The sequence below is a fragment of the Meriones unguiculatus genome, chromosome 21, assembly GCF_030254825.1.
Source record: "Meriones unguiculatus strain TT.TT164.6M chromosome 21, Bangor_MerUng_6.1, whole genome shotgun sequence".
NCBI lineage: Eukaryota > Metazoa > Chordata > Mammalia > Rodentia > Muridae > Meriones > Meriones unguiculatus.
In genome coordinates this window covers 24,043,614-24,065,376 of record NC_083368.1, presented here as the reverse complement: position 1 = coordinate 24,065,376, position 21,763 = coordinate 24,043,614, and the positions used below count along the sequence as shown (strand labels likewise).

The 21,763-nt window shown below is 36.4% G+C and overlaps 1 protein-coding gene across 2 annotated transcripts in view; it reads left to right on the top strand.

Moving 5' to 3' along the window:
- Cacna2d1 (calcium voltage-gated channel auxiliary subunit alpha2delta 1) overlaps positions 1 to 21,763 on the top strand; it is a 448,878-nt gene that overhangs the window by 408,532 nt on the left and 18,583 nt on the right. The window contains exons 22-34 of one of the 2 annotated variants that reach the window (XM_060374047.1): positions 1,871 to 1,947; positions 3,178 to 3,198; positions 3,882 to 3,942; positions 10,326 to 10,423; positions 12,870 to 12,957; positions 14,095 to 14,157; positions 14,806 to 14,909; positions 15,779 to 15,865; positions 17,059 to 17,126; positions 17,516 to 17,554; positions 18,239 to 18,310; positions 19,406 to 19,558; positions 19,659 to 19,711. In XM_060374047.1, coding sequence (XP_060230030.1) covers positions 1,871 to 1,947; positions 3,178 to 3,198; positions 3,882 to 3,942; positions 10,326 to 10,423; positions 12,870 to 12,957; positions 14,095 to 14,157; positions 14,806 to 14,909; positions 15,779 to 15,865; positions 17,059 to 17,126; positions 17,516 to 17,554; positions 18,239 to 18,310; positions 19,406 to 19,558; positions 19,659 to 19,711 — 984 coding nt within the window. The remainder of the gene's footprint in view (positions 1 to 1,870; positions 1,948 to 3,177; positions 3,199 to 3,881; positions 3,943 to 10,325; positions 10,424 to 12,869; positions 12,958 to 14,094; positions 14,158 to 14,805; positions 14,910 to 15,778; positions 15,866 to 17,058; positions 17,127 to 17,515; positions 17,555 to 18,238; positions 18,311 to 19,405; positions 19,559 to 19,658; positions 19,712 to 21,763) is intronic. The other variant, XM_060374048.1, reaches the window with a different exon arrangement.

Sequence of the window (21,763 nt, the reverse complement as noted above, 5' to 3'; positions counted from 1 at the left end):
ATGACTTTTGGTGGTGCATAACATGTAACTCAAGCTTCTAGAGAGACGTTGTACCAGTCGTATGATACGGTGTTATCAGTTTTAATTAGAAGTTTCTGGTGATGATAAATGCTATGGAGCAATAAAAATGCCCTAATTCCCCTTGAGAGAAATTTGTAGGAGGCAGTTTTCAAATACTTGGTAATTCTGTTCTTCTATAAACGGCAAGTGAATTATGAAAGGTCATCTTGCTTTCAGAATGATTGCATTGCTTATTTTAATTTTAATCTCTTCCTCCCCTCTAAGTTACATATAAAATAAATGCAGAAATTTTCATTGAATCTACCTAACAATTTAATTCCTTGACCTTTTTCCATAAGTAGAGTCTATGAATTACTTAATGGTGCTGAAAGCTTTGGGAATTGAGGGTAGCAAGTACCCACTCATTTTTGCCATTTTTCTTTCAAAATTAAAATTTGGAAAGTAAACCTTTGCATTCAATCATGTGTACAGGAAAATATTCACATTTATATTCATTAGAAAAGGCTGAAGTTTCTATTTTGTCCATTATATAATTATCTATCAGTACCATGTAATGATATTATAGTTTGGATTTCTCTTCCCTTATCCGCAGATACAGGGGCTTGGATGACTTAAAGGATCTTCAAGTGCCTAATAATATTCAAATTCCTAGAATGGAACACATTTTCTGGTGTTTCACTAGTATTGGGGTGCAATGTTAAAAGCATGTTAACCAAGAATTATTTTTTGTGTATAATTTCATTGGCTATCTTAGAACTATACCCATTTCTTGCATTTAGGGCTCTCTGTCTTCCTTTTACATTCAAGGAGTAGCAAAGGTCATTTGCACTAGCAAATGAGGATAACACAACATTTCTGTCTTATGTGTATATTAGTATATTAGCTAAGGAGAAAGTTTGCCTCTGACAACTACCTCATCTGAATTAAAAGCTCTAAAACGTTCGTCATATGTTCTTTGAATTAGACACTTCTCCAAAAGTAGGGGTATCTAACAGACAGCTTCTAGAGAGAAAGCATTCAAATGAAGTGAGTGACAGGCTTACTTAACTCTTTGTATCTAAAACACTTTGAAGTTGGCCTCTGATTATAGTGGAACTGTCCTTTAATTAGGGCATCTTCTATGGGACTAAATTAGTCTCATGACTCTTAAATCTACTAAAGTCAGGAAACCCTTCCTCTGTCCATACCAATGTACCCAAACATGTGCCATGTCCACAGTAAATCAATTGTACACATGAATGAGAAACAATCAATCTCTATAAAGGGCCAGAATTTCTCCACATGCAGACACTGGGGGTCTTGCCATAGAACCAGAGCTTCAAAAGCGTCGGTATGTAATCCCTCTAGGGTGTGTATTTCCTGATATTTCTGTGCACTGTGTACTGGTAGCAATGATGACTCTTTAATTTTTAATTATGATTGGTTCAAAGCATTCAACATTATGTATAATAGAGTATATCCAACCGATATGATATTTACTTTGTTTCAATTTAAACCCTTTTCCCTGCTTTTTTTGTTGTCAAACTCTGGAAGCATGTAATGAAATTGTCTGGAAATGTATGAGGGATCTAAAGCGTTCCTCCTCAGCTATTTTATGGCTGCTTTGGGTAGTTTATTACCTCCTTGCCTCTTAATTCTCTGCACGGTATAGAGCTGGATGACACTGTTTAGCAAGGTGGAAATTAAGAACTCTATTTGCTGAAAGCATTTCCTTGTCAAAGTAACATGTCCTCTCTTTCACATGAGGAAGATCTTCAGATTTTCCCATGAACTCGATGTGTCTTTTTTTTTTTAAGTTATGTTTCATTTTTGTTTGTTTGTGTTTATGCTTCTCTTGTTTCTATTGCAGTTTGGCCTTGGTATTGCCAACCTACAGTTTTTACTATATAAAAGCCAAAATAGAAGAGACAATAACTCAGGCCAGATGTAAGTACTGTGAAAGCAACTTCAGGGTCTATTTCTTATCTCCTAGTCTCAGATGTTTATGCCTAGACTTTGGAATACCCAAGGCTTATACATTTTAGTAGGTATGATTATCAAATCTGCAGCAATGATTCTAACCCATTCCAAACATGCAAGGAACAAGAAATATTCTACATGGATAGAATATGAGCAGGTACTGCAGTCTCACTGGCAGTCCCACCTCCCTCCCCTGCCTTGCTATGTGCTCAGAGAATCATTGCAGTGCTGTCTCCTCTGCGCCTGTCGTTTTAAGGGTCTGTGAGTGTGAGCTGGCGTGAGATGTTTCACATGCTAATACCAACATGGTCTCTGCTCGTGGTGGTAGTGCTGTGCTAGCAATGCTTTTCCTTTTCTTATCTTTCCTTTCCTTTCCTTTCTTTTTTTTTCTTTTTTTCTTTTCTTTTCTTTTTTTTGCATTTGGCCAGAATAATGTTGTGCTTGGCAATTAGCTTTCTTTTTATAATCCAAATTAATGTCTCAGTAACTCAGATCAATTCACCTTTAAGCATTCTTTGGAATGTGGAGTAATTAATGTCAGTGCCTATCTCAAGTCATTGTTACATTTTGGTTTTGATGGCTAGATTTAGTTAAGCAAAATGACCATCATACCCTTTGTACAGCACTCAATGTTTAGTAGCAACCTAATTTTTTTTTTCTTTTAGGATTCAGTAAAGAAATATGTGTATCTCTTTTACTGGTTTCCATTTTTTTTTCCTCTGCCTGTTCTTTTGCTGTTTGCAGCAGTGGTAGACACTTCTGTATTTTGAAAAATTAAAAAAATATACTTGCACTTTCAATTAATAGGTATGATGGTCTTTTAACAAACAGCAATTTTGCATGAGCTAGTTCTTTCTGTGATAAAGGAGGGGGTGACTAATGAGTCTTTGCTGATTGGTAAGTTCTTCTGTTTGGAGCTGGCATCATTGGTACTGCACCCGCATTAACCACTCTGCAAAAACAGACCCTTGAAATAACCACAGTACAGAGAGGGGAAAAAATAATAAAATTGACAGGACATATCTTCCAGCCTTCAAAAATACATGTTTTTCCAAACTACAGCTGTACATAAATGGACCTTTGATCTATGCACAATATTTTTATTCACAGTCATTGAATAAAATATTGTTTGTGACCCCCTTTACTTTACCCTCTTTTTTTTTGTTTCCCTGCTTTCTCTTTCTGATGGATTTACAGCAAAAAGGGGAAAAATGAAGGGCAAGTATTTTCTTGTTGCTCAATTTCTTTCTGTTTAGTACACAGCATTTTCACTAATATTTTCATTCCTACTGGATATTATCCTCTGTGCTTCACATTTGCTAGAATTTCCTCCATGACTACCTGAAAGTTGGCAGCAGAACAGGGCATGTGGGCCTGTGTTTGCTCATGCAACCTGTCACACTCAAGTTCATTTTATTTATTTATTTTAGATTTAATATCATTTTTCTTTTTTTACATCTTTCCACCTACTAATTCATACCAAACATGAAGATTCTTATAACTTAATTAAATGCATGAATGCATTCATTCAAAGCATTTTATCATAATTTGATGTCTTCATTGATTTTTAAATGGAACACTTGCTATAATATATATTTAATATTTTAAGATACTCAAATATATTAGAATTAGTAAATGGAAATATATAAGTAGCATTTTACCTTTATAATAACTTATGCAGTTGCTACTGTAATTGTCTAGTGAAGTTTAGCCATGTTATGATCTTATTATTTTGGGAAGCATTGAGAAGCTTGACAGTTAATTTGTTTCAACTTTAGGATGTAAGTAGTCTCTTTAGACCTTTCCTACCAGATACTCTGTATAATGTTTTCATGTTGTCATAGACCCTTGAAGCATATGCTATATATTATTTATCTAATCCTATATCATTACATTTTCAGATTCAGAAACCCTGAAGCCAGACAATTTTGAAGAATCTGGCTATACCTTCATAGCACCAAGGTTGGTTATGCTGTTTTGATTTCCTCTGTAAAAACTCATCTTTTTAGCTTAGCCCTTCAAAAAAAATTGTAAATTGGGGTCAAAATTACTGTATGTTCATTCTGTGTTAAATTATGGAACCAAAGAGACAATGACTTTTGAACTTCCAATAGCCTGCTTTTTCATTCAAATACCTGCTATTTGTCTAAAGACTTGCGGAGCAGTGTGCAAACTTGGGTGCATAGTGGCAGATGGGACAGAGAGGCTTTGGTCTGCTGGAATGAACAGTGCATCCAATCATGGAGAAATGTCTACTGGAGGATGCATGACATATACATATATAAGCACAAAGATACTCCATGTATACATATAATTATCTTGTAAGCATAGCTACAGACATGTATGTATGCCTACTCACATATATGTATACATATGTACTTACATATATGTAAGCCCACCTACTTAAATAGGTAGTGTTTTAAACTAATAATAATATTTGTATATACTCAACACAGATTTATGGATTGTAAATTTTTATTGAAGAATGAATTTTTATTATGTTTATTATTAAAAACTAAGTAATACACATTGACATGCAAACTAGTTTGGTCACAAGTTTTTGCCGTTTGTCTTTTTAAGGTTGGCAATACGTACAAACCATTGAGTATGGACCCAGGGCATTATCTCCTCCAGATTGCTTTATCTACCAGTGTGATTGGTCCTGATAGCTTAACCAGAGCGCTTTTGTCTTCTGAGTCCACCTATTTGAGGCAATGGTCCTGCATGTCTTTCTGTGGACCATGTGTCTGAGCCTGGCCTTCTTCCCCTTCTTGATGCAGTAGGTGATCCCATCTTACAACACAGCAGGCAGAAAAACCACCAGCTTTGGGGTGTTTATATAACATGTAACCACTGCCGGCTGAGCTTGTTTGTCCCCCAAAATATAGTGAGAGTATTGACTCCAGTTTGGAAGACAGCTGGTCAGTTAGTGAAGACATTCTCTCTGCCGGCAGCTTTCTTCTCAGTGTAGATACACAGCCTCTGTTTCTTCTGCCACTTTGTGTGTGGCCTGTACTGTGGGCAACCTTAAGCAAATGAGAAGCTTAACAGTCCAGGGCCTTGGGGAACTGGTTAATTTCAGAAGATACTTTGAGCAGCTCATAGTAGATAGCCCTTTGAGGACAGACTGTTGTATTGAGGCCATTGATCAAGTGGTGGGAATCATTAGGCCAGGATGTCCTGTCCAGTGTGAAAGTTCTTAGGCTTTTTCTCAAAACACAGGATTCACCCCCATTTTTGTCCTCCTGTACCTTTTAGACTGTAGGGGTCAAAGTAACATTTCTCCTCTTGGTTTCTTTTTATTTTGGTGTATTGTCCAGCTGGAGGCGAGGAAATCTGCATTGCCTCACGTAGTGTTGCTGTGCACGCTCATGCGTGTGTGCTTTTGTTTGTTGAATGTAGTAACATTGACTCACCTAATTTGTGTGTTATGTACTGTATGTTTGTAGGGTGTGTGTGTGGGGGGTGAGTATGTACACCCATGGAAGCCATAATTTTTTTTTCACTATTGCTCTCCACCTTGTTTCCTTGAGACAGGGTCTCTCATTGCATGCAAACCTTGAAAATTCAGCGGGCCTCAGTTAGTAGGAAGCTCCTAACAAGCTCCTATTCCCCCTTCTCACTCTGAGATGGCGAGTGTGCTTATTGATGCCCATCTCATGCCATTACATTCATATGAACATATCCGACTCTTCAATTTTATTTCTGTCAGGTACAGAATGCACAGTTTTCTCTTACCTCTATTTGACAATTTGAAACTATTCAATTCTTTATTTTGGTCCCCTAGCTCTAGTAGATAGTATAAATATTAAAATAAATATATTTCCTATTAATCTAGGCTAAGACATCCAAGAAAACAGACAGAAGATTCCATTATTATTTTTTCAGTTACACTCTTACAGAAAAAAAATTCAAAGAACCTAAAAATGGTTCCTAAAGTTATTCACAGTTATTCCTTTGTTTTTGCAAATGAAATTACAAAATACTGCTACTATTTGAAAATTGGTAGTATTTGTATTATTTTGAAAAATCACAGTTAACAGAACTGATCTTAAGCTTTGAAAGAGAATCCCTCCTTTATTTGTGCTGTGGACTGAGTTGGCCAGCTTCCCCATTGTCTTTGCCATTCCACCCTTGATGTCATACTATTCTGATTTTCTTAGCCCTGTCCAGCAACAGATGCAAGATTCTCCCACGAGCCTCAATTCTTCCCCTGACAGAGAAAATACTGAGCTGTGCTTACCTAGGCTTTTTTCTTATATGAGTCCATCTTTAAGCCACAAACCATGCGTTAATTCCTCACCTACAAATTGGGGTGATATCTCCCAAATCTAACGTGACAGTTCTAACTGCTAGAAACAACAGATGCAAGTGTCTTGTTGACATTGCAATAGAGGATCAAACAGATCTCTAGCCAGCCTTTGTCCACCCTCATAATTCCACAGAAGACATTCATGTGTCATGAAAGCCTAACGGGAATATTTCTTCAATGTGCTTCCAATTCAGTGTCTTGTAAATATTTGTCCCACTTGGAAAGCCTTTCTTCTGTTGCTTTTATGAAGAAAATATAATTCTTCCAATGTACACTCTTGAGACTTGGTAGTTGTCCTGGTCTGCTCCCTGATGTCGTACTACTAGTTGATCCCTGAGCCTTGCCAGTTCTATGCATATTTCTGTCACTCTGTTTTTCCCTAGTGCAGGCCAAGGTCTTTTTGTACTTAGAGCTGCATCTGAGTGGTTCTCTTATTTCCTCCATTTGCTTCTACTTTCCAATCCTGTTTCTCTTCTGTGACTAGAGAGAATTTTTAAACTGTGAAGGCATCTTCCCTAACTGCTAATTACTAACTAGTGCCCCTCTGCATTGCTATAGGGGTGATCTGGGCTGTATTCCACTGTTTTCAAGTGCTCTCCCACCAGGGATCAGGGTTCTATTGTGGTTCCCTTGACTATAAACTAGGAGCTTTCTAACTAACTGCCTGTTTATTAAAGTACAGAAAGTCTCATTTTCCTATGTACTGTTTCTGGTGGATACACTATCATTCTAGTTTGCTTTCTGTTGCTGTCACAAAACACTCTGACCAAAAGCAACTTGGGAGAAGAGTGAGGTTATTTAGATTACAGTTCCAAGTTGAGGGAAGGATGGACAGGAATTTAAGCTGGAACTTGAAAGAGAAACCATTGAAGAACATTGCCTGATGGCTAGCTCATGGGGACTTGCTTATTACCATTTTCCTAGGACACAAGGCTACTTACAAAAGGAATGGTCCCACCCACAGTGGAGTGAACCTTCCTACATCAATTAACAGTCAAAACAGAAATCCACAGAATTATCCATAGGCCAAACTGATCTATGCAGTCCCTCAGCTGAGAATCCCTTCTCAGTTGACTCTAGCATATGTCGAGTTGACTGTTTAAAGCTTAGTAGGGCACAGTCCAAAGGCTGCTAGAGCAGTAGATTTGACTAGTACCAGCACATCATAGAACACACTTGCTGGGTCACTTGCTGAATTGTCTTATTTTAAAAGGCTTTCCTGTGCCTATTACAAAATCTAGATGCTCTTAGCTTATTTCTAAGTACACTGGGCTTTTTTGCTGTTTTTCATTACCTTTATTCTTCCACCTACTCTCTTTTGCAATTTTTAATCGTGTATACATATACTCCACAGAATCCTAAACCTCAACATCAGCATGGAAAATCCCAATCATTACTCTGTTGTGTATCCTGCTGACTGTTTCATGAGAGCCAGTGTTTCCCTTACCAAATATTTAGCCACTTTTTATTTACATCACACAGTGTCCACTTAAATTACTATTTGACATTCAGTATTGAACCCCTTGTTCTGTGTACTGTAGATCTGAGTAAATATTTGGTAACTGGAAAATCTATGAATATATGACTATCACTTTTAAAACCTTATGATTGTCAGTAATAATTGTGATTGTGCATGCACTGCTTGACTGTCAGTGTGTGTTTCTACTATGTATTTCTCTATGTGTGTGAAACTATGAGTCTATGAGTGCAGAAACTAAAAGTCAACTTTGAGAAATATTGCTCCTTGAACCTTCCTATTTGATTTTTTTAAGACAAAGACGTCGATTGGCACATTGTTTAGAATTCAACCAGTTAGGCAGGCTTTTTGGCCAATAAGCCCCAAAGATCCACCTGTCTCCTCTTCATGTCACAACACCTGGGATTTTTATGTGGGTTCTGGAAGATCTGCACGCCTACATTACTTAATATTCTAATTTGTTTTCTGTCCTTCTCATAAAACACCATGCCCAAAAGCAAATTAGACAAGGAAGGACTTTCAAACCATAGTCCATCATTGAGGGAAGTCAGAACTCTTGAAGGGCCCTAAGGGCAGGAAAGGAAACATGGAGGAGTCCTACTTATTGGCTTGCTTTCTTCGTAAATAACCCAGGACCACCTGCCCAAGAATGGCACTACCCACAGTGGGCTTGGCCCTTCTATATTAATCTTTAATAAAGAGGATGTACCACAGACCATCAATTAAAGTTTCCTCTTAACAGGTGACCCTATTTTGTGTTATTTTGACAAAAATTAACTAGCATAATTGACGTTGAAACAAATTCATGATTATTAAGCCTTAACCTTCCCGTTATAGTTTATACCTAATATCTCATTTTAACATAGCAATATCAAACACTGTATAATGGTAAAAGTTACACTGTCTTTAAGTTTTTCAGCGCTTAAAACAGGGAGGAGCCTAGGGAAGATACTCAGTCCTCATTGAGAAGGTCAAACAGGATAGACATCGGAAGTGGGAGAAGCTAGGGAACAAGACAGGACCCTACCACAAACTCTACTGATTGGGGTGTAGAAGCAGAGGCTGAGACTCATAGCCAAACTTTTGGCAGAATGCAGGAAATCTTATGGAAGAAGGAGGTGATAGAAAGACCTGGAGGGGACAGGGGATCCATAAGGAGACAACAGAACCAAAAATCTGGACCCAGAAGGGCTTGCAGAGACAAATGAATCAACCATGGACCATGCATGGAGAGGATCTAGATCCTCTGATCAGATGTAGCCCATGGAGGCTCAGTCTCCATGTGGGTTCCCTGGCAGGGGCAATCTCTGTCATGAACTCAGTTGCCTGCTCTTTGTTCACCTCCCCTGGCAAGGTGGCATTACTAGACCACAGAGAAGGAGGATCCAGACAGTCCTGATGAAACCTGATAGGTGAGAGTCAGATAGTAGGGGAGGATGACCTCCCCCATCAGTGGACCAGGGGAGGGATTTCGGTGTGGGTATGAGGGAAAGAGCTTAGGACCTGGAGGGGATGAGTGCAAGGACTATAGCAGGGATACAAGGTGAATAAATTGGAATAAATCAATAATAATACAAATAATAATAATAATAACTCCAAGATCTCTGTAAAACTCAAGTCTCCTAACTGTGGGCTCCTGTAAAATCAAAATGCAAATTACAAACTTTATTATTCTAAGAAAAGGGATTCAGGGCACAAAGAACTAAATCAAAGCAAAAACATCTGGGAGTGCAAATCAAAGCCTGTGCTTCAATGTACATCATCTTGGACTCACTTAAGATCTTCTGGGTTTCAAAGGGCTTGACCTGGCCCCCTTCTCTGGCTCTGCCATCCATAGCACACATATCTTGTCTGTAGACTCAGATCAGTCCACTCCGCACCTTCCTCTATCCTTTGTGGTCATCCTTTGCTCATGACATCTCTAATATACTATAGTCTCTACTGTAACTCTGGCCAACCTCAACAACATAGCAAATTACCAGGGATACAGAGTAAAACCCCCAAAACCAAACTCAAAGTCTGAATCATTCTCTTTGCTAAGAGCTTATTGCTGAGGACATTTATTTATTTTTTTTAGATAAACAACAAAACATTTATTTTTGTAGGTTTCGCTGACACACTTTTCTTAATGTCCCTCACGATAAGTTCAGGAATTTAAGGTATTTGTAAATATGTAAAACATTGCCGTGTTGTTTTAACATTAAAAGATAGGTTTCTGTGTGCACGTATGCTAATGTATAATGGGCTTATTAATATTACAATACATATTTTAAAATTGTCTTTATTAGTGTGTAAAACTTATGAAAGCCACAATTTACCATGGTAAGTACATTTGTATGGAGCGCCCAATCTCCAGAGGCCCGGCCATGACTATGTATTGTCTGTAGTCTCTGCACTTTCTAGCAGTGGACTGTTTGATTTTAGAGGTAAGAAAATGGAGGTAATAAGCTCAGTGGCTTGCAAAGTCATGCACCCAGTAAATGCTGTTTCTGCAAACTGTAAAGTTGTAAGGTTTTTATTTTAACATCTTAAACATCCAAATCTTTTTTTTTTCAGGGAATACTGCAATGACCTTAAAATTTCAGAAAATAACACTGAATTTCTTTTAAATTTCAATGAATTTATTGATAGAAAAACTCCAAATAACCCTTCCTGTAAGTATACATGAATTTGCAGCACTTGCTTTAGTGCTTATGTCCAAAGTGGTCAGTTTGATTCATTTGATCATATCTCAGGATAATCATATTAGCTTATTGGTGGGCTGGCTTATTTGCTGCATGAATTTTTAATGGTAATATGTAACAAATTGGACCTCAATGTTTTATGTTAAAGCAATATAATTTCATTATTAAGTGAAATCAAGTTTTTAAACCAAGGTAGCAAATATTTGAAAGCACTTAAATGGTAAGCTCACCCAAACTACTCTTCTCATTTAGAAAATTTGGTTTGAGTCATCTATTGAAGATTTTTTTTATTACAATGCACTTGATATATAGAGGAAAACATAGGGTATATTCTTTGAATTTGTTGTGTCTTCAAATTCATATTTTTTCATATGGGTAGATTATCAAAAATAATCACCAAAAAGTTTTCTTTCTCTATGACTTAGTTTGATCACAAACAACTTTGACTGAAAAATATACTTCTGCAGTGACATACTTCAAGAGACAATTCTAACAATTTTCGTAATTAATTTTTACCATCATAATTGTCTCTCTGATAAATCTACATCATTAATTTTTTAAGATCTTGCTCTTGCGCATGGCTTATGGGCTTTTAAGCATTTTTGTTTAATAATCAAGTTTTTAATCCTAAAAATTATTTGTAAGAGTTCAACTAAGAACAGATAAAATTCGAGTGAGAAACAAGGGAGGAAGACAAATGCACATCAAAATTTATACCAGTAACTAGAATCTGAAAAAAAGAACAGCTGAAACATTCTCTTTTTTTCTTTTGCCTTTTAAAACAAGCAATTGTTTCTGTTAGAAAAGGCTAAACAAAGTACGTACGTACATCAGTTATCAAAGTCAGAAAGCCACCTTCTTGAAGCTGTGACTCCAACTCAAATGTTTTGTGTTGGAAAACCTGCTGAATTTTTCCATCCCTCCCCTGCCTCTCACATGGCTCAGATTCCGGTGATGACCGTATATTCCATATGGGAGTCAAACAGATTTTATCATGAATGTGAGAAGAAAGTACCGTTAGTTTTTCTCATAGTTTTACACCCTGAGAGCGGACACACCACGAGAGGACTGTCATCGGTCCTCATTCTCTATTCGCTCTATCCCCTTTGAACATGGACGCTTCTGCCCTGAGCTGGAGAGACAGCTCAGCCATTAAAGGCTAGGCTCACAACCACAACTGTTTCTACTTTTTTTACTTGACAATATCAATTAATAATCCTATCAGTATAAATATGTGTATCGCTCGTGTATATGTTATTAGGATGTAGAACTACCATAGGAAGCTATATAACCAAATAAAACACAGACATGGTAAAATCAATTCCTCATTTTTAAAAAATGTTATACCAAAGATATTTTTTGTATAAAATATATAAAATATTTTGTATAAAATCCCATAGATATTTTCCTCTATTTACTCATTTCTATTTAAAATTTTTCAAAAGTTTCATATGAGCCCTGTATTCAAATCCTTTCCTCTTCTCCCTTTCCTTTTTTCAATGCTTCCCATCCGTACTCCCTGTAAAGTTTGTGGCCTCCTCTTCTTCACATATATATTTTTAGTTTCACATATATGAATGTATATATGTGTATATATACATGTATATATGAATATATTTATATACAAATATGCTTGTGTATACATATATACAAAAGTATACATACATACTTAAGATATGTATCTTAAATATCAAATCTGTATATATGTTTATATAAATATATGCAAACATGGTCACACAAGTCAGATTTTTTTTTAATACTTTATTAATTACACTTTATTTACTTTGTATCCTCCCTGTGGTTCCCTCCCTCCTCCTGTCCCAATCCCTCCCTTCCTCCACCCTCTGTATGCATGCCCCTCCCCAAGTCCACTGATGGGGAGGTCTTCTTTTCCTTCCTTCTGATCCTAGTCAATTAGGTCTCATCAAGAGTGGCTGTGTTTTCTTCTACTGTGGCCTGGTAATGCTGCTTCGATTGGCCTGCTTTAATTGTTGGGTTTTTTGTTTGTTTGTTTTGTTTATTTTGGTTTGGTTTTTGGTTTTTTGAGACAGGGCTTCTCTGTGTGTCCTGGGCTGCCCTGGATTCACTTTGTAGAACAAGTTGGCCTCTAATTCACAGTGATCGCCTGCCTCTGCCTCCCTAAGTGCTGGGATTAAAGGCATGTGCTACCACACCCAGAGTCAGATGTCTTTTGATAAAATATTTTCTCCTATTAGTGACTGGTACTTGCAATACTATTTCATTCATGCCTCCAATAGGCAAGAAAAGATTAATGATATAGAAAATACACAATTCATATAGAATATTTTTGCATATCTACTCAGCTGGTTTTGAAAACAGTAAATACATTTGTTTTGTTACTATTTGAAATGAAAACCTACATGAGTTTAATTAAAGAAATCCTTTTTTGTGTCAGGTAATACAGATTTGATTAATAGGATCTTGCTGGATGCAGGTTTTACAAATGAGCTTGTCCAAAATTACTGGAGTAAGCAGAAAAATATGTAAGTATTTTCATTTCAGATTCACATCTCCCTGGGAAACTTTTGGATAATGAACCTCATAAATTCAATTAGTTATTTAGCTTTAGAAATAATTTTCAAGAAATCATCTTAAAATTGCTGATAATTTGCATTTTTAGTTGTGAGTGTAATTCAGTGGTATTATTGGCCATTTGTGAGCTTTGCATGTTAGTATGGCTAATGCATATTAAATAGACATTTATATGCGTTTATAAAACCCACGGTGAAATGGGTTTTCTAGTGGATGTTTACTTGGCCTTCTACTGTCACATGCTGTATACTCAAAATGTTGAGAGAGCTCAGGGTTCTCATTCATAGTTTCTTCTCCATTCATTTCCAGTCAACCACTTGATGCTAGATAGTTCTCACCATGTTTCCCTCCCTTCTTCATTATCAAGGTCCTAAAATGCCATTTTTTCAGATATTATAAGAGTTTTGTGCCCATAGTGCTTCCCATTCCAGTTTCCCTGCCGGGCATTCCTGCCACCGTCCTGTTCCTAAAGTGTGTTTGCAATGTCAACATAGAGATGAAGGTGGAGGACAGCTGTGCTGGGGCATGCCTATAATCCCAGCACTCAGGAATTGAGGCAGGGTCATCATATGCTTCAGTGACATGTAAAAGGACCAAATCCTGTCTCAGAGGAGTGGGGGAAGGGGCAGTTCTCAAGCATGAATTTCAAAACTACCCCCAGTTGAACCCTTAAAGAAACTTATACTAGAGACTAGATTTCCTATAATTTCTCTCCCTTACTCTTATGCCTTTATGCCTTTTTCACAAATAAACACCAGGTGCCTTTACTAGCTTTCATATATATATATATATATATATATATATATATATATATATATATATATATATTTTCCCTCTGCACAGTGATGTTCTCTGTATTTCTTACTGTCTGCTAGTCCGTCTTCAAAGGACAACTCTATCCTTCTTCTAAGATGCCTCTAAGTGTATTAACACTGAGAGTTTAATTTCATACATTACTAACCTACGATTTGTTGTGTGTGTTGATATGTGCAACTTTGTTTCCTTAATTTCATTTTATATTACCAACACCTAGCTTAGCATCTTAAAGCTTACTTTTGCAAATGTCTCCTTTTATCTTCTATTTTCAGCAAGGGAGTGAAAGCACGCTTTGTGGTGACTGATGGTGGGATTACAAGAGTTTATCCCAAAGAGTAAGTTCAAATAACATCTGTAAAAATAAGGTCATGGCAACAGCCTTTGCCAAGGGTCTGGATGTTGCCATGTAAGGAAGCTATTCTTTGGGAAAACTGATCACTGTGAGTATATTAAATTGCACTATTGTTTAAAGCGTTTATATTAAGAAAATATTTCAAATCTCTGAACAATATTATTATAGGCTATTTCGATGGCAGTTGCTTTTCATCTTGTATATATCCATTACAGAATTTAAGAGAGGTTGAAAGAAATGTTCCCTTTTGTAGACACAGTCCAACTGGTTAAATGAACATAATGGTGACCTATAAAAGCATTAGTGTAGCATCCTTGCTTGCATTGTTCTTTCATACCTTGTATCTCTCGTTATCTTAAGAACAGTTCCTGTAGTGGGCTGAATAGGTCCCAAGGCCTATTAATATTAATTAACTGATGCCTCCATAGTTTCTTTACTGGGAGCATGCTTTGTCTTCTTCTTATTATGCTGATATATTGCTTAGTAATGAGGATCAGTTACACCATCCATACCTGACGTCTTTAGGCATACCTGAATTGTAGACATGCCTGTAGAGCTGTATACCATAAAGGAAATTGAGGTTATCATGTGCCTTAAGGAATATAAATGATGAAAGCCATTTCCTCCCTAGGGCTGGAGAAAATTGGCAAGAAAACCCTGAGACATATGAGGACAGCTTCTACAAGCGGAGCCTAGATAATGATAACTACGTTTTCACTGCGCCCTACTTTAACAGTGGGTATTCTTTGGAATTCATCGTTCTCAGTTCCTCTTAAGTCTGAAGTTATTTTTCCTAATCCTTCTCCCTTCAAATCATTATATTTTGTTGACTGCCTACGATATTCATTATTAAGTATGCAATATGTACGAGAGGTTCGGAGAACGGAAAAGAAATGTTCATTTAGTTAAAGAAATAGAATGTCCACACAATAAGAAGTCATCTAGCAATGCAGAGCTAGCATCTCTGCAGTTATGCACAGTAACTGGAAACATATGACGCTAATCCCATGTATTTCAACTACTACATTCAAACACGGCTAACGAATTAAATTAGTTGGTGTATAGTGATGAATTGCATTTTATCTGGATTAATTGTATAATTTGCTATCTTTAAAAATTAATAGCCCATCTTTTAAGTAATTTACATGACTTTTCCCATGGTCCCCCCAAAAAAAACTTTTAGTTCAACCCTTCACCATTTGTATGCATAGTCATTTTATTACTCTTATTGTAAAAAATGAGGAGAGTGAAAATTTTAAGGTTTCAGAGTTGTGTCCACAGACATGCATCTCATGTAAGGCAAAGCCTGTTTTGTGACTCTAAGATCATTCTTTCCACTTCCCTCCAGAAGTCTCTCCAGCATTTTGAAAATGTCACACAAGTGGGAATGGGCACACATCCATTATATAATGGAAGCAGAGGAAATCAAGTTGAGTAATTCCTTCCAGTAAATAAATAAATAAAAGCCAACTCATGATTATCCACACTTTCTTGGTATATTCAGGAAGAAAAGAGGGAACTGAAATCCCTTCATAAGCAGAATGCCTCATTCAAAGGCTCAGGATAATGATTCATCTAGACTAGTCCGTTTGCTTTTCTTGTAGAGAGTGGACCTGGTGCGTATGAATCTGGCATCATGGTAAGCAAAGCTGTAGAGTTGTATATCCAAGGAAAACTTCTTAAGCCTGCAGGTAAGTACCTACATCTTATGTACATGTGTCCAAGGTTTAAGAAGACGTTACGTTTCATCATAAATGGAAATTATTGGGAGGATCAAAATTTTAAACATGAGCCTGATCTAGCAGTGTTACTTTGTCAGTGTATCCTATTTTTAAATACATAAAAGATTTGTGCCAGTACTGTACATACTTATAATCATTTAAACATGGAATTCTGTTGACATATCTGTATACTAGACTACTATTAGCTGCTGAAAAGAATTAGGGCTGGATCTATCTAAAATGTTCAACTATATGGAAAAAATTAAATCAACCAAGCCAACAAAAACATAGAATGGTACAAATGCGAATTGGGAGTGAGTTGCAGTGAATGAACACAATAAAATAAAACCTAGTGCGGTACAGATTTCCATCATATGACTCAGTATTGTGTGCAGTTATATTTAGAGAAACCAGATGGAAGAAAGAGAGCTGTTCGTCTGCTCCTAAGAACAATGTTACCCCGTCAACAGTTCAACTACTAGGATTCACTCCACTATTTACTAGCTCATCCACCTTTCACTCGATTCCTGATTTACTAACTGCTTCTCACTTATTCTCTCAGCTGCTCACTATTCCCAGCCTCTCAAAATACCTAATATACTCACCTATCTACTCTTTCAGCAAGTGTTTAAGAGTCTGATGCTTGAACTGGTAGGATTAGAAAAATCTCTCATATATGCTGCTCAAAGGAGCTCAGATCTTTAAGATCAACACTCACATTTTAGGCAATACGATTAATTAATCGGACAGCCAGCTGGTGCTTTCCTTGTAATGTAAAATACAATTTATGGCAGTGGCCCTCAACCTTCCTAATGCTGTGACCCTTTAATACAGCTCCTCATGATGTGGTCATCCCACCAACCCTAAATTTATTTTTATTGTTACTTCACAACTATACTTTTGCTACTGTTATGAATTGTGATGTAATTTTTTTTTTTTTTTTTTTTTTTGGAGATAAGGGTATGCCAAAAGGTTCGAGACCCACGGGTTGAAAACCACAAGCACTTTTCCTTAGTGACTCCAAAAACTGTATCTCTGTATAAAACCTTATACTGAATGCCAACTTTACTGGCTAGTTTATAAATTGTCTAAGCTGTTACATTGCAAAGATGCTATTAGAGAAATTATGACTTCAAATTAATTTACATTCTTTTTTTTTTCAGTTGTGGGAATTAAAATTGATGTAAATTCCTGGATTGAAAATTTTACCAAAACGTCAATCAGGGATCCGGTAAGATTTTTTTTCAAAGTTATTAAGCTGTGATTAATAGTCTCAAAGTTCACATACGTAAATACAATCTTTATAGTGATGAAGTAAATTTCCAGTGCCACCACACTTAAATAGAAATAGTAATTTCTGTTTTCAAACATTTTTTTTTCCTAAGCAATGAAATCAAAACTGTTTTGGGTTGCCAACTTGAAATGCTAGTATGAATACATATTGATTGATAGTTTCTCCTCTTAAAATGAAACTAGCATCTTTTTTCTCATAAACTATGATTGTGTAACCTTACTTAGATTAGATAAAAATTCCAAGCTGTCATATTATGAGAAAGCAATTATTAAACTCAACTGGTTTAAAGATGAATTTAATCCTTTTTTTCTTTCTTTCTTTTTAAGTGTGCTGGTCCAGTGTGTGACTGCAAAAGGAACAGTGATGTAAGAAAACTCTTTATGATAAACTTGACTGTCATGTTCTTGTTTCTCTTGCTTGATGAATAATAATCATGCTAATGATTAAAATAGTTCCAGGTAATTTTTTAAATTCTAATGCTAATAAATTCTGTAGAAAACTGATTACTATTGTAATCAAAGTACTTCATAGTACTTTAAATACTTCTTCAGAAAATACTTATATCAGCTAGGTGTGGGGGTACACATCTTTAATCCCAGCACTCAGGGAGGTGGAGGCAGGCAGATCACTGTGAGTTCAAGGCCAGCCTGGTCTACAAAGTGCGTCCAGGACAGCCAAAGACTACACTGAGAAACCCTGTCTCAAAGAAAAAAAAAAAAAGGAAGAAAGAAAAGGAAAAGAAAATATTAAGGGAAGGAGCAGAGTCATATCTATACAGACCATCTCCTGGTCAGTATTGGTGACGGTGGACTTTTGAACATCTTCAGCTTTATTTTTTCTTGAGGAAGTTTTTAAGCAAAGCATTCTGTTGGTTTCAAATGCAGTACGTCCTCAACTTTTGTCCTGTCTGTTAAATTTTTACAACACTTAAAGTGATGGGGGAAATGAACTAAATGCTGATGATACACTTTCAAATCATCTGTATAATCTGGGAAAATTAGGGAGCAATACGCTGACCTTTCTAAACACCTGTTGCTTTCTGCTCATAGGTAATGGATTGTGTGATTTTAGATGATGGAGGATTCCTCTTGATGGCAAATCATGATGATTATACTAATCAGGTATGAAGTTCAGTTTCCAAAGTGCTTTTCTGATTCAAATTATTAAAAACAAAAACAAAAAAAAACTTTAGATTTTTTTTAAAAATTGATAAGGTGTTTAATTTTTGTCACAAAATAAATCTTCAGAAGATTAGTATAATGTGAACCAATGCACTCTAAAGAGCTCTTGTTTGGTAATTGATTTTGGAGAAGAGTAGTCACCACTGAAGCATGTAAGGATTTAAAGATGAAATTAAGTTGTCTTCAGTCTTTCAACAATTGAAGAAAATTGTTAAATCTTAACTATAGCCAGTTGATAATGTCATACATTTTCATAAGGCCATATGCAATTTCTAGACCAAATTTTCTAGTTGGCCATCAGAAGTTATTAGTTCTGAATCTATATCTCTAAGCTTTCTGGATATACAAAGAGCTCTCAGCACTAGCCTTTCTTCTGTCTAACCATAGCTTATCTGCTAAAGCTAGTAGTTTGAGGTTGCCCCTTTATCTGAAGCTCCCAGTTCATAGCACAGCCCACTGTGTGGGGTTTTTGTCCTACCCACCCTCATGTAGATTGCTCTTCATTTCTGAAGATAATTGGCTTTCTGAGTGCTGTTTACCATTGAAAGCATTTAGGTGTGATATGTTTTTATACATGGTCATTACCATCAATCAAGCCAGTTAAAGTATCTGTCATCTAAATTACCTTCCCTTGTGTAGTAAGAGAATCAACATTTACCCTTTGTTGATTTCTGGTATAGAGTTAAGCATTACTCACTTTGGTTCCCTCTTGGTGTTTCAACCCAAGGGACTGCAACTCTGTTTCCTTTATTTCCAGTATCGAACCCCACTCCTCTCACCAGGGGACATCTAATTGTGACCTCATTGTGTTTAGTAGTGGGTTGCTGTCCATTCCTCTGCAATTACAAAACTGCAGTAGAGCTCCTGGATGAGAATTCTTAATTTAATCTCGATTTTTCCATATCACCATAACTTAAACTTACTAACTGGTTTTCTAATTCAGTTTCTTATACAGTATTTTTTTTTCACTGTATTAGTTCACATATTGCTTTTTTTTTTTTTAAATCTGAAATTAAATGTCTCTTTCTTTCCCAGATTGGACGTTTTTTTGGAGAGATTGATCCTAGCTTGATGAGGCATCTGGTTAATATAACACTTTATGCATTTAATAAATCATATGATTATCAGTCAGTGTGTGATCCAGGTGCGGCACCGAAGCAAGGGGCAGGACATCGCTCAGCATATGTGGTCAGTAAAGCCTGTGCCTGAGACGGTCACCCTCATGGGAACACTCATGCCAGTGTAGACCAATGTAATGAATTCTTGGTATGTATTTTATATTTCATAGCCATCGATTGCAGACATACTGCAGATTGGCTGGTGGGCCACAGCTGCTGCTTGGTAAGTCAAGAGTTCTGTATTAGAAATGAAAGAAAAAGTTCACTAAAATATGGATTTTGTGGCACATGAGTTGTGTTATGGGTGTTATGCCTTCCTTTCCTGTGAGCATGTTAGACATCTTAGTTGTTTCTAAATGATCATGTAAGACATACTTTTCAACTTTTTTATATGAGAATACTGATAAGTTCAAGAAAATGTCACCCTCTTCAGAGATTTTGCTTGAAGTTAAATTGTACATGATGCATTTTGATTCCACCCTCTTTTATTTCCGTCTCACCCCTACCAAACTACCTTCCTTCCTAAAACTCTCTTACCCATCTTACCATAATTTTATTTTGTGATCTACTGACGTCACCAAGGCCATCTGAGTAATTATGGATATGGAACTATCCACTAGAGCCTGATGGGCTTACCAGTAGCTACACATTTGAAGATAATGACACCCCCTTTCCCATAATCCAATAGTAGCCAATAGTTTGGTATGAAGGAGTGGGACCCTAAGGTCTCCCCTAACTCTGACTAGTTTCCAGTAGGCCCAGTCTTTTGCAGGCCCTGTAGACATCACAGTTGCTGTGAGTTCATGTTTGCCATAGCTATGCCAGGCCTGAGACACAGCACATTGCAGGATTCCTTCCTTCCTTCCTTCCTTCCTTCCTTCCTTCCTTCCTTCCTTCCTTCCTTCCTTTCTTCCTTCTTTCCTTCCTCCTTCCTTCCTTCCTTCCTTCCTTCCTTCCTTCTTTCCTTCCTTCCTTTCTTTTTGACAACAAGTTTTATAGAGATTTTATTTCTTTATTGAGAAACCTAAGACTTGGGTACATCAAAACCAATTTCTTGGAGAGGGAAAAATCAGAACCCACAAGAGAAAAAAGAGTTATCATCATCTGGGCCAGAGCAGAACCCAGAGAATATATTCTCATAATTGAAAATTTCTAGGTTCTTCATAATTGACCTTTTGATAGAATTCCTGTTTTCTGGCTATTAGATTCTTTTAGCTCCCTCTTCCACTGTGTTCCCTAAACCCACGAGAAGATAAATATCCCATGCAGCACCTTGAGTAGCCAAGAGTCTTAAATCACTGCAATTCATTATAAAGAGGAACTTCTGTGATTAAGGATAAGAATACCACTGTCTACAGTTATCAACACAGATACCTAGAAGAGTTTGACATATCTTAATTTAGCTACACAACAATAACAAATTTTCTCCAGGGCTTATATCTTCCCTGGGCATGAGTTTTTGACTGGATTATTCTTTGCTATAGTTAGAGATCTCAATTTGTATTTTTAATAATACAATTAATTTCTTAAACTCTTAGCAGTATTAACCTATAAAATACGACTGACAAATTTTAATATACAAATAAGATATTCATATTGATCAAATTCCAGACATGGCAACTAAGTTATCTACCTTTTACCATTAATACAATATTGGCAAAATGTCAAATGCCTCATATTGAGGTGACCATGTTCTTTTTTCGGATGCCTTTCCCAATCTCCTTCATTCACTATTCCCTTCAACCTGTGAACATCAAACATTTAAACTGCTGAGAAAAGGAGTGTGTAAATCGCATTCTGATCACCCAGCTCACCCAGCCGCCTCTTGTGCATAGAATTCCTACTTTCCTTTCTCCTTACTCTAATTGTTTCCTGTCTGCCCTGTTTTTCTGGTTTTGTACCTCACACTACTGAACTGGGTCAGGCTTATTCCATGATTATTAATCTATGATATCCATTGAATACGAAGGGTTTAGGTGATAAAATTAAGTTCATAATATTTTTCCTAAAGTAACAAAAATATTTCACATTTTATACATTCTATTTTTTGAAAAATGTTATTTTACAATATGATGTGATATGTGTAAGATATTAAACTAGGTATTATTTATATTATAATAATTCTGAGATACTTGCCTTTGTCCCATTTTTGCTATAATCTCTCTATTACTGCCCCTTAACTAAATAAAATTCCAGAATATTCTATACCAAATTTTATTTCAATTACCATTCATTAGAAATCTAGAATGTGCTGTATTTTTATGTATAATCTTAC